This window comes from Falco cherrug, chromosome 12 (assembly GCF_023634085.1).
Source record: "Falco cherrug isolate bFalChe1 chromosome 12, bFalChe1.pri, whole genome shotgun sequence".
Taxonomy (NCBI): Eukaryota; Metazoa; Chordata; class Aves; order Falconiformes; family Falconidae; genus Falco; species Falco cherrug.
The window spans coordinates 11,877,884-11,896,090 of NC_073708.1; the positions used below are offsets into that span (position 1 = coordinate 11,877,884).

The following is an 18,207-nucleotide window of genomic DNA, read 5'->3' on the forward strand; positions in this document are numbered from 1 at the left end:
GGAAAGTTCAGGAAACAGCATCTCACGTACTAAATACAAATGCCCGTTTTTGTTAATTCTTCTTTCAATGATTAGTATACAGACATTGTTAGCCATGTAATTTGCCTTCAATTTGCTGCTTTGCCCTTCTTAACCTCATTCACCAAGGAGAAGGAATACCATGGATTATTTTGCTTTACTTTGTGGTTCCTTTTCATTTTATGCCTAGTTTTACAGCAGACTTTTATACTGGAGCAGCAGTCACCGGAGGAGAGCATTTAAACATTGTGACATTTCACGTCCAAACCAGCAATGAATAGTATGACCAATTTACATCTAATTATCTGAGCAAGTTTTACCTATACCTTTCCTTTAAGGATTCAGGAAATGCATATGATGCCCACTGCCCTCTTTATTCTGAAGAGATCCTTTCCGTATCAGCTTGACCCTTTCTGAGCAAGAGGGTGGGGTTTGCTAATCTTCCTTTCTGCATCTCCCTATGCTGCTTGAGGGAATCCCAGACCCCTCTGACTATTTATCAGTATGTCCTGATTTTAATGTACCTTCCTGCTTCCCAGTAGTGCTTGCCCAGGCCATGCTGTCCTTTGAGAGTCTGTCGTCAGCCTAATAGTGTTGATGTAGCGCAGTGTTGCGTCTTGCCTCTTCACAGGGACTCCAGGGGTAGGTGTAGACCATTCCTTCTTCTTAGTCACATACTTCTTACTGACCAGTTCATGCAATCACTTGCCTTCTAAAAGCAGTGTTTCTTATTTATGCTTTTAATTATCTGAAGTAATCTAGCTAACCTGGCACTTAAACATTTAAAATGTCCCTTTTGGAAAGCAGCAGCTTTCACCGGATAACCAGAGCCCTTCAGTCATCTTTAACATTATTTTCCAAGTGATCTTCCACATGGAAAAAACTGGTCTTCGGATGCACACACTGAGAACCTAGTGGCAAAAAAATCTCCATGGACAGCACTGAGGGTGTACAGGTTGATTTATTCCCAGCTGTTACTGCAGTGCTTCCACCAGCATGTTTCTACCTCAGATCACCTCTAATTTGCATCAAGAAAGCATAAATCGTTCATGAAAGAATCCCACGTGTGTGTCTTCCGCAACAAGACCCAGAGGTTGTGAAGACAAACTGGCTGCAAAATTTGCAGATACTGAGTTCCTAGAAATGCAAGTGTACATAACCTTATAATTGCCTTTTTAATAAAATATGAAGGGGTAGTAATTTTTTTCCTTTCTGCATCTTACAGTAAACCGCTTACTTGCAACCAAAGCATTTAGAGCTCCAAGATTATGGCATTTCTGTCAATATTAAGAAAACACCCTTTTTTATTTTCAAATGAACAGGGGCTGATCTAGTAATTTAGAATTTCTTGTAATGTGGCCATCTGAAAGCTGGGGAGTTGGTTTTCTAGCCAGTACTTGCTCTGGGGAAGTCTGGCTGAACCCATGGCTGTTGTTTTCATCTGGGAACAATCAGGTCTATCTTTTGAGGTTTATTCAGTCGCTGGTACACTAATGAGATGCAACTTTATAGTTGCCATTTCAAGAAATCTATGGTCATTAAAACTTTATTAACAAATGCAATAGTTCTTATCTGTTGTGATTCTTGTAAAAATTGTTTTGCCATTGGAATCTACTTCACAAAGAATGAAACCCTGGAGCCGGTCAGTGAATGGCTGCAGTGCCTTACAGTACCAGCAAGAAAATGAAATGGAAATCGTAGGCTGGAAGAGGTGAAAGCACAGGTTTGTAACTGAGTAGTAAAAATTTTTCCAGCAATGTTTTCTGGCTGCCTCTGAAAACAGTGAGCGTGATGATGCCTTAACTTCAGTGGGAACAGGAGCAGGCCCCCAGGGAAGAGTGGTGGGATCCATAATGTAACCCCCCTTGCTAATAGCTCTGTTAAATAGCTTTGGTGTACAGAAGTACCAGCTGCACATACTCTTGGCTGGAAAAAAAGAGTTGGGGAGGTGTGAATATATGTGGGAACATCTGGTGTGGAAACTAATCAAACCGCACAGATTATTTTCTCTGTGTTATTGCTTGATTGTTCTTTTCTATGCCAAAAAGGAGAACAGGAGGTGAATGTCAAACCTCTTCCGACAGCGCAGCAAATCCTCCTAAAAGAAAGAATCTTTTTCTTCTCCTGAGATTCAAGATATTTTCCCTGAAAATTAATCAATAGACAATTTTTTTAGGAAAAGGAAAAGCATCTACTTTCATAGGGTGGGCATTTCCCCTTTCCCTGCCACACACGTACCCATGCTATGCCTGTGTATACAGGCAAACCCACTCCTCTTTGTCAGCCGTTTATCTTCCTGTCTGAGAAGACATTTATTTTCCCCATATAGTCTCTGCACTCATGTTCTGCTCTTGCAGCAGGAATGGTTTGGTTCCTGTGATGAAAATGAAAGTAATATTTAGCATGGCAATATCAGAATGATAACTGCACACATCTTGGCAATCCTTATTTCAGATTAGATAGGCATATAGTTTTGAGCAAAATACTACCTGCTGTAGTCCGGTTAACCAAAGCTCTGCATTATTTGTAACTGTGGTTTGCCTTTACAATTCTATCCCAGCTTGTCTTATCAGGACACAATGCTGACACCACGGCGCATCTAATTAAGTGAAGTAATTGTCTTGCATTGCTCAAGAGCTGTTTTGTATTTGCCTGAATTATATAGGCATTAGTATGGATATGTACATCCGGCTGGTACTCAGAAATCTGGTTAACCGGCACGTTATGTTCCTTATAGCCACAAGATGTCAGGCTAATCTGCGTCAGGAGCAACTGAGTACCACGTGTGTATGTATGGGTCTGTACGTGTGTGAGTATATACGCATTTAAAAGTAAATGATGATGAAGGATAACAATTAAATCTTGGATTTTAGAAGGCATCTAAAGAAGCCAGACAATCAGTTCTTTTTAGAGCCCAAAGACTTTGATACTTACTTTCCTTAGAATGATTCGAAAGTCTCAGCCCTTCGTGTTCTGTGCTAAGACACGATTAGGGAGAAAGCCTGCACAGTGCTGAGTTCTGTGCAGTGAATGCAAGGATTCTGAGTTTGGGCTGTTGTCCTTCGGCTCAGTGGCCCCAGTGATTTCACTTGGGAGTGGAGGTAGGTGACTAATGAGTCTGAAAATGCAACCAACACATGGTTCTAAGAAGGCTTTATAAACATCACCCTCCTCCTCCACCCCCTGCTTGCTCAGCATTGTTGAAAGAAGCTTAGAAAGTTCTTAGGTGTATTAAAAACAAGATGTGTATTTCAAGATTGTAGGGGGGTGGGGGGGGAGGAGGCTGTTCTTGTTTTTTTTTTTGTTTTGGGTTTTTTTTTTTTGAGTTTTTGTAAGACCTGCTCCACAGCTTTTCTAATTTAGCAGAGAAACATTAAGAAAGCAGGTCTTATTAATCAGCAACCTGACCTGCTCTCAGGAGTAGCGGTGTGCAGCAAAAAATTTTAATTGGGGGCTAAACTAGAAAATTTCTACGTAAGTCAATGATGCTTGTGATGTTTTTGAAAAGTATACTTGTTTCCCCTCTTGACCTGCCAGTAACCTTTATTTCTGCTGTCCGCATCGCTGATCCTTTCACCTGCCCTCTGCCTATGTGTTTGCTCTCCCTGCCTCCCCCCCCTGCCTTGCCCCGCTGCAGGTGGTGATCCCTGCGGTCCCTGGCTGAGAGGTGATGCAGCAGCTCCTCTGCAATGCACAGGTTTAGCCTCTGAGGAGTGCAGCTTTGGCTGCACAGATCGGCACCCCTTTCTCTCTCTGTTTTAATTAACATGGGTAACTATAGTCAAGGCACAGGCTCAGAGTGACAGAGACATCAGTTCATAAAACTGTCACAGACCGTGGGTACGTGCTCAGGTTTTGCACAGCATTTCATCCTATACTTGCTGCCATCATGCTTTTATATGCTGCAGCTATCATTTTGGGTGGAAAAGAATGTTTGGTGACTCTTACATTTTAATATTCCCAGGCTGCATTGCTTTTTTTGCTGTGAAGGACCATATCGATGCAACAGATTCTGTTGGTGAGGGACTCCAGAAGGTCTCTAAATCTTCTGTACTAAGAAGCAGATAATGGGCAGAAAACGTCCTTTAGCTGAGAAACAGTACAGAGGGTAAGGCTGATTTAACTTAGGAAGTCATTTGCAAATGAGCGGGTGGGTGGATACTCAAACACAGTTATTACCCGTGTATGTTCACATAATATGCAAATACTTTCCTTTGTAACAGAATTGAAATATTTGAAAAGCCCTATAAAATCTTTGGTTAGCAAATATGATTAGCACATGAGCATGTATGTATATCTACCTGCATAATTCCAATGTATATAAGTATCTATTACTTAAATAATACACCTACAGCTGAGTCCATCTTTAAAGGTCACCTTTGTCCTGCTGACAAACGTCTGTGCCTTCAATTTCTCCCAGTTTTTGCCTTTTTGCTCCTTTTGACTTGAGCCTTTTTGCAGAGCCTGTCCTTTCTGTATCTGAAAAATTTAGCCCAGTGTGAGAAGATTCAAGAATATGTCAGTTAATAATAACTGATAGGTGCTATGTCTTAAGCTGTCTCACATAGTTTGAGGACATGCATGCACTAAAGAGGCTTGCACTTTAAGACAAAGATCATACAGAAAGAACAGTGGGAAACCTACAGGTAGACACACTAAAATCTTTATATATTGATCAAAGTACAGACTGTGGATGGAACAGGATCTTGCAGAGATGTGGGAGACTGCCAGTCCTGATCTGGTGCGGAGCAGTGATTTAAATTGATGACACATTACAACTTCTAGTGTCATTCATGAAACAGATGTAGGTCTCCAGGTCCTTTTGTATATGGATATGTGCTGCTAACTGATGAAGCGAGAGGGAATTTGAGGGTATTTGCTTCTTGGGCACTTCTAGTAATTTTGATTTATACTATTTCTTCTTTCCTAATTCCACCTCAGTCACGAAGCAGCCTGGGGGGCACCACGACCTCCAACACAGATTATTTGGTGTTAGCTCGCTTCGTGCATGTTTGGGTACTGGTTTCCTGACAACCCGCTGACTTGTTCCTACGTTGGCAAAGATACAGAGAACGTGAATGAAAGCAGCTCTTGATTTGTGCCATTTTATATTGAGTCCATTTAGTTCATTTAGTCATGGAGTCATGACAAAGTGGACTGAAAAGGACAAAGTTTCATATATCAGCCTAACAACCTGAAATGTCACTGTTTTCCTCCTGTTCTGAACACTTGCTGATTTTGTACTGCTGCATGTGTCTGTCCTTGTGCCTTGTTCTCAGTGGATACCAAAGACATGCTAGGAAGCCTTTTACCAAATTTTAGATGTTTCTATAAGAAAAATGATGCAGGTTTAACAACATGTGTAGGTATTTGTAGAAAAGCAAATGTGTTTCCCTCTTGGCTGTTTAGTTGTCTGTAACAATAATGTCATAAATAAATAATGTTTCCGTGAGGGGAAAGAGGAGATGTTTATCAGATAGAATACATGCCAGTTAGGATAACTCTGAACAAAATGTTAACATGGATTAAACAGGAAAACATGCTGCTGGCAAACAAATTGTTGGTGAAAACAGCTTCAGCTAGGGAGTTCCTTTCTCTGTTGGATAGAAATGGTGCCTGCCATGCAGACCAGCTTTTAAAATTAAGACATTTGTCACAAGAACTGCTGGGTCTGTGGAAACATTCAAATGATAATAATTTAAGTGCTGCAATAGGATAATGCACAATAAATAGTACATGGAACTGTACAAATGTTGCAAATTATAGTAGGATCAGAGAGATAATGCCTAAGGGATTACTTTTTCCTTTCCTGAAATTATTTTTCAACTGAATTTAAAACCTGAATCTGTTTTGTTGAAATCAAGGTGAGGCTTTCCTTTGTGTTTAATGGATTCTGGAGCAGGTCATTAATGAAGACGAGCTGGTCAGTCCTTGGAGAATGAATCCTAGTTGTCCAGAGAATAGATGCATCATGTAGACTGAAGTTCTGTGTTTTTTTAATACTGTTTTGTCAATCTATTTCCTGCTCCTTGTTTTGAGACATGCAAGGCTAGCTCATCATCGTTCCACTTCCACTTGGCTTCCTTTGCTAAGATTGTCAGTTAGGAGAAAAAACAGTGATAGCTTTTGGTAATCAGTGTGCACATCTCCATTAGCAGCTGTACTAAGACCGCCAACTAATTGCTGCGCAAGAATTACCACTCAGAAATGTGAGTCAGCAGAAATGATGGCAAAGCCATGCCTGTCTAATTGGTTTTTTTGTTTTTGGTTTTTTTTTTCTGTTGTTTTATTTGTTAAAGTTGTAGAGGGCTGGATGACTAGTGCAACTCACAAGTGATGCTGCCTCAGAACAGTCCTACCTCTTTGTAGCCATTGCAAGCTCTTTGAGGAAAATAAAGTGGGCATTATAGATTAAGAAGGAAAAAATATACTAAAGGGGGCTTTGATGTTATTAAAGTACATGCTCCAAGTTCAACATGTGCTTATGCTTTTTTTAAATTATTATTCTTTAAGAATATGATTGCCATCCTGAATTGACTTCTTAATTAGTCTTTGGCATCTGTTAAAGGAATTGTACATTTGTAGTTTTCTTCTCCCTTCTTTTAGAGACATGTATTTGCTTGAGACTTGGCATATTTTTAATATCGGTAAATGGCCCTAATAAATAATGTGAAAATGGAAATCATGTAAAAATTTCTACTCCAGCATCAAACTGATTAATCTATGATTATCTGGTTATTGTTTATTTATGTACTTCATCAGCCCACTGTACTTCATTCAAAACACAGGAAATATCTGGTGTTTAATAGCAAGTATGCTTATTGGTTAAACTGGGCTACATTTGAAGTATGGGAAGAGAGAAAAAAGTAGCAAGGCAAGGTTTGAAAGCTGCAGAAGAAAATGTAGAGACATTAGAGATAGCTGAATTATGAAGAAGGTAAGTGCATTCAATCAGTTGCTTTCTGTTGGCTTGAGGGTAATCTCTGCCACATTACAATGTACTGATTTATGGACTAATTAGTTGTACAAAACAAAAATATTTATAGAAAATATTTCTCTCAAGCCGCCACCAAACCAACCAAACAATAGAAGAACGGATTTTGTGTATTAAAAGATTAAATTCAATATATATTTATGAGCCCATTCAAAATGTCGAGTCTTTTTGCTACCAGATTTCCAGTAAGCAGAAATATCTATGTATCAAAAGCTAATTGTGTCAGTATCTAGACATCTATGAAAGACATGAAATGCCTAAGCTATAGGTATTTCAAACTATAAAAGATATTATGTATTAATTTATAAAGTCATAATGTTGTTATTGTATGAGATTAAACATATCCAATAAAGTCAGATAAGGAAGGGAAAAACACCCCATAGCCAACTTCTTCTTTTGGGCAAGGATTTCAGTGTTTTATTGTTTTCTCTGTATGCACATCCTTTTAATTTCTCAGACTGTTAGGATGCTTCCAATTACTTTGACTCACGCATAACATTGCTTCAAAAAACAGTAGTTGTGGTTTCCTTCTAGCCTTAGACTGAAGTGCAAAAGAGAAAAACCCAAACCAGGAAAATCAAATGTGTGAGTTACATATCACAACATTGAAACTCCAAGCATGGTAGGCAAAGACAATGTTTTGGGAGATGTAATGTAAAATAGTCTTGGATAAGATAATTTGAAGTAAGTGGGTGGCAAATACATGCAGATGGAAGACTATTTAACTTCAGATTTGTGTAATTTGGATGGAGTAGGGAACTGTAGGTCTCGGTACTTATTGCGGTGGATGAGGTGTCAGAATTCATCTTTCTTTCTGTAATTGACTTTGTAAGTCTTTCAACATCTTCAAGCTTCGGTCCCCAGGAATGAAATGGATTAGTATGTCTCTCTGCTTTGCAGTAGAGTCATGAGGCTAACCTCAATAAAGTCTGGGAGACACTCAGATACTAGATATTGCCAGTAACCGAGAAACCTGTCAAAAAATTGTTCACCACTAAATCTACATAGTTTAGTCATCGTTCCTTACATCCTACTCAATGAGAGAATTATAAAAGGAGTTGTGACTCTCTACCAGATCTAGGGAGGCAAAAGAGCACTGTCAAGACTAATTCATAGGTACCAATCCACCTACTTTTTGCCTGTGGGAGATCTCTAGAGCAAAGTAATAAATATACTTTATGAGGGCATAGAAAAAAACTGACATGAGGAAAGAAAGCAAGCTGTAGAATGGCAAAAGAAAGCAGTATAATAAATGTAGTTACTGGAGTGCTCTACATGCGGTTCTCCCATCCTACTAAACAACAGTAATTAAAGGTAAGAGAAGTTAACAAGAAATGTATTAAATGAGTCAGTGTAGTCATTCAGACCCTAGTTCAGTCCTGTGTTGAACATGGTGACAGCAGATGCCAGTAGAAGGTCTAGGGGGAAAATGTTCGCTTCGGAACACATATAATATTCTATCTCCTTATAAGAACTACGTGTAATGATTTAGGAGGTGTGTGGTGAAGAGCAGATGTAACTGCTTTGGTCTGAGGGAGGCCTGTGATGTGGTTTGTCAAAGGTTGTTGAAAAGCAGCTGCTTTGTGAACACCTGGACTAGATGGCCAGGCTAGTACTGCTAAATTCACAGCTGGAGCCAAAGACAAAGCAGAGGTGGTGCTGATGGGCTTAGGCTCTCCCAGAAGATAGGTGAGCAGTGTCTCACCTAGACAGGAGGTGAAATGCTGAAATCCTCGGGTGGTGAGTGTCCTGTCTGTGCAAGGCTGAAGTCCTGCAGTTTTCACGTCAGGGAGTACAATGCTAAATACTGCGTCTACGGATTTATGCATATGTACATAGTATCCAGATTGGCTTTTTCCCTGAGCTCCTGGTATATTTTTAGCCTGGGGACAACTTAAGTTCTCTTTCTTTTCACTTTCCCAGTATTGGGTTTCCCCTAAATGTTATAACTCTTGAAAAACAGTGGATTTTTTGCTTTGTTTCCCTCTGGATTCCAATGTCTTTCATATACACTTCTGTTTTGGACTAGGGTAAAATTTGTGTCTGACTGGTAGTGAGAACAGAATTGTTAATTCTACTTTGTCTTGTTCTTGCTAGTCTACATTTTCTTTTCAGTAACCTCTGCTCCCACTGTGTGGGCTCCAACCTTTGTTTCTGTATTCAAGCTTTTACGTTCCTGCACTGGAGCTGAAGACGCTGTGTTAGCATTTGAATCCCATCTCCTGTGAATGCTTTTTAGCTCTATTAGGTGAGCAAATCTCAACTTACAAATGTGATTGGCATTATGTTTTAGCTTACTTTTTTTTGGCATATGTGCCAGCTTTGATCTGGGAATGTATTTAGCAGGCATCTTTTGCAGGAAGAATTTAATAGAGTTCTTATCCAGAAGGTCAGTAAAACTAGCAAAAAGTAAATAATAAACAAATTTATTTTCGTGGATGAGGTCCAAATTTGTTAGTGCATTTTTGTAAAGAACTTATTCTCCTGTCATTAAAATGACTTCTATTAAGATTTAGGAAATTATTTATGAGATAATATGATAGTTGAAAACTTGATTGCTATCTTTAATTTACCACCCACTATATGTTACTACTTGTCATTAAAAAATAAGTGTAGAAAAACGAACTTCTTTATTACCCTGTTGTTCATAAGCCTTAATGAAGCGTCATAGCTACCTGTTCAGGCAAGGGATAATTTCACACCATTTGGGATGCATATCACTTGTGAGAACACATATTGGTTTGATTTCCATTCTGAAATGATGTGTGAAGTAATATTTTGAAAATTGTCATATACCTTATGCATAATAATATTACAGGTCATATATATAATACTGTGTGTAGTGGTAATTATAACCAAAGCTACTAAGGAGTTTTCACTACTCTGTAGTGTAACACTGTTCCTACTCAGTGTGATGTGGAGCTTGGGTGTAATGAACTTTGCCACTTGCTTTTTGGGTTGTTTCTGGCAACTTCATCTCTGATAAAAGATAAATGATATAGAATTTCTCTGCAAAGTATCTGAACATTTATAGGTTGTAGAGAATAATAATCTAGCCTGTTGTGTCTTCCTTGAAGGGTTTTTGAAGTATCTCAGTTGTGATAAATGGAAGTTCTTCGACATTTTGAGTATCATAAGAATCTTGTAAGGATGATTTTGCCTTGTGTTTTATTTAGTTACAGTAAGCAAATACATCTTTTAGTTCAACATGTTTACAGAATCTAGTCTAAGAGAGCCCAAGTTGTTGAGTGGGATCCCTCAGTACTGTCAGTTATAAACAACAATTATTGACAGCAGCCACTGATTTTGCATCCATGGTTTTTTGCAGGTGAGAAGTGAACCATGTTCTCAGTGGATGTACAAGGACTGAAATGTTTTCATTTACATATTCAGGTAACACTGAAAATGGTCATTGAGAGATGTGAAGGCGTCAGCTAGATAAAGGCCTCTTAAAATTGGGGAACTTGAAATATGGCTTGCACAAACTGGAAGAGTAAGGGCCTGGATGAGTGTACATCTCATAACGTGTGTTTGGTGGTTCTGTGGAGGAGTGGTGTTGCACTTCTGAACGTAGAGCATGCATTCATCTAAAAATCAACTGATATCCCAACCAGAAAATTTTCTAAAAAAAAATAAATCCATTCATGCTATGGAGCTGAATCAGAATTTGGAGAACATGCAGAACTATTAAATTTTTAAAAAGATTTGTACTGATCTTCACATTACAGGCAGTATTATCCTCCAAATGTATCCTGCTGCACTACGTTAATGAACTTTGCATCTAGCGTAGTATTTGTGAGCCACCTTTATGAATGATGTATGAACATTATTCTGTCGGGATCACACAGGAATCTCTCTGACTTTCAACTGACTGTATGTAAAGCGGTTTGTGATATCACAAGTGGGTAAATAACCCCTTTTAGACTTGCTAAATAGAAAATCTTTGCTAAGATATTTTGCATAGTGGTATGCAGCAAAATGGTTTGAAGGGATTTTATACTAATTTTTGTCAATTTTTTTTCAAAGAGATTAATGCAAATACATATTTTTTTAAATGTTGTGGTTTGTTAATGTTACCTTCCACAACATAGCTAGAGAAGATTTTGTTTTGGGCATTACATTGAAGGACTAGAAAATACTGAAATTTCTGCAGAATAGGTGAGGGAACTAGGTTTGGATGCCACTGAAAACAGAGGGGATGAAAGAAAGAAAATATCACTTGTGCTATGACTTGAGTTGTGATTTACTTCTGCATTAATGAAGAACAAAAATATGTAAGATGTGTAGATGTGGCACTTTAGGAACATGGTTTAATGGTGGACTGGGTAGTGTTAGGTTAACAGCTGGAATCAGTCCTAAGGGTCTTTTACAACCTCAATGATTCTATGATCCTGTGTACAGGATGATGTTAACCTTTCCCATCCATTACCTAATTAATGTTACAATCTGAAAAGAGAGAATTACTATGGCATTGTCACAAGTGTCTGATTACAGATTGAATAAAATCGATGGCTTCATTTTAAGGTTATAAAATAATTTTTGGAGTTACAGCGGTCCCAGAAATTGCATTTTGGAACACATGTGACTGGACAACTAAAGAGAACTTCACGGAATTTAAAAAGCCTCACTGTAATCATTACAGAGACTCAAACTTTGTTGGCCAATAATCTGATTTCTCAAAGCTTGTTGAATTTTTAGAGATGTTTACAAACTTAACAGTTCAGCAAGCCTGTTAGATCAGGAGTGATCATAGCACTTTCAGATCTAGGCTGCAGTGATGGTGCTGGAATTCAGTTTTGCTCTATTAGATGTGACTTGTGAACTTGCAATATTTCTTCCGGAGAAGAAATTTAAGCTTAAGGTCCTTTCAGAGTTCTGTCTTAAGGTTGCAGCTGTGGGCTCTGTAAATTCCATCACTTGGATTAGGTTAGGAATGAATAAAATCTTATTTTTATTTATATTTAGGCTTTTCCAAATAATAGAATGTGAAATTTTTTTGTAACTTTGTGTTTGAAGAATATTACACTTGAGATTTCTATCATAAACTTTGCATAACTCTTCTATATATTAAAGATTGCACTGATTTAATAGGTCATCATATAAGTTGCTTTGCAAATTACAGCATGATGAGGAAAGACTTTCATTCACTCTTCCACTAAAACAGAGAAGAGCCTACTTCACTGTATATTTGTTGTAATAACAGTAAGGGACAATCTCTGGGACTTGTGAACGTGGAGTAGTGAAAATCAGGCAGCTTCTATTTAGAATACCAAGGCATCCAAGTTACAGAGATTTTGGCTTCGGTGTTGGGGGTGTATATATGCATATACACATGTTTAACTTTTTACACTTCAATGTAGGACTTCTCAAGCCCCTTTCACCCCTAGCAATCCTCTAATATTTCTTCTCTTTGAAGATGAGTGCTCTGTCTTGAGCCTACCTTGCAGTCTTGAACTGTAAAGACTGCTAGTGTATAGGATTGAACTGATGTCATTATTCTTGAGAGGTCTTGTTCAGGCATATCAAAGTCAGAATTAACTTAAGAGTAATTTGTTTCTTGGATGTCACAAAGACATGCACAGAGTACTCGAGTGAAAATTACACTATGTGGGAAACAGAAAATGCTCATCCAGACCCAGTCTCATTTTCTCAAAATAAACAAGCAATAGTCCCAAACCCACTCTTGACCCCTTTTTCCCAGTATGCACCGTTACTACTTCCATTTCTTGACAACGGCTCACGTCTAGTACAAAAATTGTATTTCTGGTGACAACAGTACACTTGAACACCTGAACAACAACTCCATTGAGCAGCTTTCTGTAAGCAGCAGGTGTCTTAGCAACTGTAACTAGAACATGCGTATCTGTAAATGCAGACACAAGAATTTTGCTGGGGGAGTGATGCCCGGGGACGTCCCAGGGTGGGATTTGGTTGCCCCTGCTGACAGATGCAGGACCAACACCATCCTGTTGTGCTTTCCCTAACTAGGCTGCCACTTTGGTTCTACCGACTGCCGTGAAACTGATTCGGTGCACTTCGATACTGTGATCTTTACCCTGGTCCTTCTCAGAAATGAGTATTAGCCAGCAATGTATGCAGGAATTCAACCCCAAAGCCTTTATAATCCCTTTAGGTCTACAGGTTGCATAATATTAGTCATCTCTGTGTTCTTTGAAGCTGTAGAATTTTTGAGCAGTATTTCATTATGTATATGTGTGGGTCTGTTTTGATAATGACAGCCAGAAAAAAAAAGCGAGGGAAACGTACACTTTGTACTGGAATTTTATCTATTGCATATTGTGGCAAAAATGGTGTCTTGGTGAACATACTGTACCAGTGATAAACTTCAATTTCATTAAATGAAATGCACCATATGGTGCAAATTGCTGCTGTTTTACTTGTTTGTTTCGCATACACTTCTTACATCCTTTTCTTTCTGATGCTGTACGATGGTGGGAAATGCATTAAGTTAGTTAATATAAATTTTCTGATTTATAACGCCAGACATGCATTTTGGTGGATAAATGCTTGCTTCCATAAATAATTAAACTTACAGTTTTTCTTAGGAATGAATTGATTGACTATGTCTTAATACTTACATCTGTAATCTTGAATTTGCAAGGACAAATGTGAAAGCTGGGCTGGAGGTTAGCTGAAAATCTGGTCCTGCATAATCTATGAAAAATATTACTCTAATTTCTCACAGGTGAACAAACTGCATGCATGGATGAAGCTAGTTAATTCAATAGTTTAATAAACCTAGAATCCCAATGAGGCTATAACAAATCCCCCTGGTGTCTTGGAGTTATGAGAAAGATATATAAAATTATATGCAAGCAGAAGAGGTCCTTCTAAATTTGAGGAAACTTTTGCACATTTTTTTTTTTTCTGATCAGTACACGAAATAACTTCTTATTTGTGGCTCAGTCATGATAAAGTACTAGCGTTGACCAATTATTGGGCAACATCTGGGGTCAATTTGCATCATTCTCCTTTGCATAGATTGTTTTTGAAGCAGTTACCCTGCACTAAGACAGATGCCTCTGTCTTAGTGTCCCTTTGAGAAAGGTGGCTATCTTGAAGTGGAAATTTCTGCAGCATCCTTGTCAGAGAGCAGCACATTGTCATAAGCTGCTCCATTTTCAGATGTTAAATATGTGGATCCTGGATCAGAACCAATTCCCTAGTTAGGAACACAGGAATTGCAAGCTGACTAGGACTGACTGATTTAGCAAATTGACTGGAACTAATATAACCGCTTAAATTGAACTACGAATGCTAGGTTTAAGGTCATTGCAAACCGAACTGTAATCTGGACAACTAAGCAATGTGAAGCCTGCGCACTTCTTGGATGCTAAACCTTACAGAAAAGAAATCTTATACAGGAAATAGTAATTCTGCAGCAGGTTTGTTTTTTGGTGTTTTGATACAGAATCAAAATCCTAAGTTAGTGATTGTGTTACTCTTGTTATTTTTTTTTCAGTATCATGTATGTGGTTTTTATTTTACAGGCATTCACAAGGACAGGACACCCACTCCAAGAAACATAGACTATGTTGGAATATGTGTATATATTTTCAGGTGGAAAATGAAGCAGATACTGCAGCTACATGTTATAATGCAAGGATCCTACCATATCTTCAGGAAAAGGAATCATTCTTCGCAGCTTCTGAAATGGGGAACAGGTTTTGCCTTCATTTTCCACTGAATTAAAATAAAAAATCAGGTAAAGCAGTGATGAGTGATGTAAATCTCCTCTCTCAGAGATGCACACATAATTTTACAAATATACTTGGAATACAGTAGTAGAAACTTATATTAAAAATTTTCAATTAGTGAAGTTCTGTGGAGTTCAGAGGAAAAAAATAATGAAGCTGAAGAAAAGGATGATTGGTAAGAAAACTTTCCACTGAATGTACTCCTGTATAAAATTGTAATTTTATTAATAGGTGAGGGAGAATAAAATGCATGAAATGGTAGCTAAATATGTGGAAAGCCATATACTCTGCCCTGGTTTAGAAATCCTAAGTATATGAAATTGAAATCCAGCTGAATTGATTGTGATCTGATATTCATTATACTTCAGCACTGCTGGTAGAATCCCTTCTAACCAGAAGTGCATAACATGCTTTCTTAGCACTTTCTCAAAGCCTTGAGCTTGTAATGACAATAAAATGCATCTTTTCCAGTCCGAATTTGGTCTGTGCTAATAAGCTTTGAGAAAACTTAAATTTCACATTTTAATATCAGAAATCTACTTAATTATAAGTAATCTCCATCTCTGCATGTCACCTGTATTAGCATTTATATTCCTTATTGAGTCACAATGTAATTTTCGGTTTATTGTTTTGAGCATCCTTCTAGTATATACCTGCCATCTCATGTAAGCCACGGCAGGCAACCAGGCAAGCTCTTTATTTATCTTTGCCTTATCTTATTTAGTCCACCAAAAGACATTGGCAGTGTGAATAGTAAACCTTCTACATGTAGGGCCAAGGTGAGAGCCTGAACAAGCAAGCACCAGCTTGATGTCTTCATCGTCCCCATCTTCATAGGATTCTGCTAAAAATGAGGACCTGACCTGCCTGCCAGTTTCCTAAGGCTGGGCACTGGCCTGCAAAGCTGCTTTCCTCAGCGTAAAGAGCTCACCCAAGAAGGTAGTGCTCTAAATTCTGCTCTGCTCACCACTTGGAAGAAGCAGCCAGGTAGAATTTATTTCCCTCAGGAATTTGTCTTTTGCTGATTAATTGTTTTCCATACCAGGCTATTATGTTGGTAAAATATTTATAGGCATTATGATGAAAATTGCCAGGAAATGAATTCACAGTCTTGCTACCTTTTGATATTTTTTATTTTTTTTTTTTTTAATTTTCCCAGGACAACGCGGCTTTGGTTTTGGCTTGTCTCTATTCTCGCTCTCCTTTTCTGTCACACTCAGTAATTGGCCTAATAACAGGCAGAAACAAGAATTTATTACACCTTGGGCAGTATTTGAAACAAACTTTATTTGCTGGAGCAGCACTTTTTTTCTACTTGCTGCTGTGTACTTTGACGTTCCTTCTAAATATGAAATTTGACTTTACTGAAAGTTAAATCTGGTCCTTTTTTTTTAATTTATTTGTGATTGCTGCTATTTTTGCAGTTTCTTAAGACAGGCTAGTACATATATAAACATATCATTTTAATGAAGGTTTTGGAGAAACAATATAAGCTGTGGCTATACTACTTCATTACTGCCAGAATCCACAAAACTGGTATGAATTAAATACTAGCTTCTGTAATAGCTTGTAAATCAGTTTTGGAATAATTTCTGTGATAAGCTGAGAGAACAAAGATGAGAACTATTTAACTATTCCAAGCTTGGGATTTGATGAAATCTTCCTCAAATGATGCCCTTTACGTTTAAAATTCTTTGCAAAGATAACGTCAGTAATGAAAATTAAACCAGGTTAGATTGTTATGATGTGATTTCCACTGTTAAGTCTGTTTTTCTTCCACACGCTAGGTGGTAAAATAATCAAAATTTTTTTGGATTCTAAAAAGGCCTTAAAAAATAGCAATACGTCATCCTGGAACTGTTTATGCAGGAATTTTTATTCTTTGAAACCTTCCAGTGTTAAAGCAACAAGAAAACATTTAGAATGTCCTTTGGTGGAATCTTATTACACTCGTTATATATGTAAACTGATATTCTTTGATGCCAGCACGTTGCCCATACAGAGAAATCTCTGCACAATTAAATGAAAGGAAAAAGAAAAGGACTAAATAAAAAGTAATATTTTTTTCTGATCTGATTAGAATTAAATATGTTAACAAATTGTCTGGTAACACAAATAGGCAATAATACAAAAAATCTACATTGTACATTATTTCAAGAAAAATAACTTCATTTGAATACAAAAGGATAAATACACTTTTTGTCCTATAGCCACTCTTGTACAGTAGGTGAACACAGCATCTTACTGATGCAGTGCTGCTAAGGTATACAAGGATATGACTGGCTTGAGTTTTATCGAGGGGGCTGTTACACATGTGCATCACTAACATCAGACAAATCTTTCAACCAACAAGGGTTACAGAGCAACGTTCACTAAAGCACAGGTTGGAAAGGATTCGGGGACTGAAGCAGGCCAATATGGCAGCTTTTACAGATTTCCTTATACCCACAATGCACTGACAGCAAAGAATGCCTTCATTTGGTCGGCCCACGCGCCGGCGGAGGTACGGTAGCGCGCCGCATAGGAGTAGCAAATGTGTTTTAAATTCTCTTCCCGTTCTGGGGGCGGTCAAAGCTGTTTGAGTCCTGTGTAGGCTTTGCAGCTAGCATCGGTTTGACGGGATATGCCAGCTTGTCCCGAGTCAGAGGTGAACAGTCTTGACTTGCAGCCCTGTCCGTTACTGATTTATATGGCTTAGTTCAGTTCAGCCGTCTTCGATTGTACGTGTGGTTTTTTTTCACTTGTTTTCCCATTTAAATTTCGGTAGCAAATGCTACGACTGTTTTGTTGTCACGTGGCACATTCGTCTGAAGCAGTCCAATGCCATCGACCATATGGAGCCTAGCATATGCACAGTCCAGTTGCTCCTAGTAGAGCAGTCAGCAGCAACAGCAGCCTGTGTGCTATTGCCCCCTGGCCGGAGCTGTGGCTGCAGCCTCCCGGATCCCTTTCACACTTCAGCTTCTCGCATAAAATGCCAGTGTAAGCCGGAGGGCACTGGCATCGCACATTGTTGATGCACGTTCCTCCATTCTGGCAATGCAGTAGTTCATTGTCACATACGTTTGCTGCAAGATAGCGAGGGAGGGAGGGAAAGAAAAGCAGAATAAATGTAAGTTCATCTACAGGAGAAACTCTGCACTGAAACCACTTAAAACACTACCTCCCGCCTCTTCCTGAGACACGTAAACAGGGGACGTGGTTTTCTGAAACACTTCAGGTTTGATTTTTTTTATTTTATTTGATATTTTCTCATGTCTTTTTTCCCCCCACCCCCCACCCCCTTCAGGCTGTAGTCTTGGAGAGCTATCTTGTTCACTTCAGACCACTGACTGATGATATTAATTAATGTATTAACACGAATAGTGATTAATAACAAAACAATATGAATATTAATACCTGCCTTGTGCCAGTGTTCTAGTTTTTGTAGTTACAACTGAACTGGAACTGTAGGTGGGTGTGTTATTATTTGAAAGG

The 18,207-nt window shown here is 38.4% G+C and overlaps 1 protein-coding gene and 1 long non-coding RNA gene across 6 annotated transcripts in view; one reads left to right on the top strand and one right to left on the bottom strand.

Moving 5' to 3' along the window:
- The first annotated feature begins 4,966 nt into the window (after positions 1-4,966).
- LOC129737172 (uncharacterized) lies at positions 4,967-16,390 on the top strand. The gene is made up of 3 exons (XR_008734721.1): positions 4,967-9,260; positions 10,341-10,405; positions 14,524-16,390. It is a non-coding gene; the product is annotated as an uncharacterized LOC129737172 (long non-coding RNA).
- A 123-nt stretch (positions 16,391-16,513) lies between these two features.
- NTNG1 (netrin G1) overlaps positions 16,514-18,207 on the bottom strand; it is a 158,797-nt gene continuing 157,103 nt past the window's right edge. For all 5 annotated transcript variants that reach the window (XM_055724474.1, XM_055724475.1, XM_055724476.1 and 2 more), the window contains one exon: positions 16,514-17,798. In XM_055724474.1, the coding sequence (XP_055580449.1) occupies positions 17,572-17,798 (227 nt within the window). In that variant the 3' untranslated portion in view covers positions 16,514-17,571. The remainder of the gene's footprint in view (positions 17,799-18,207) is intronic.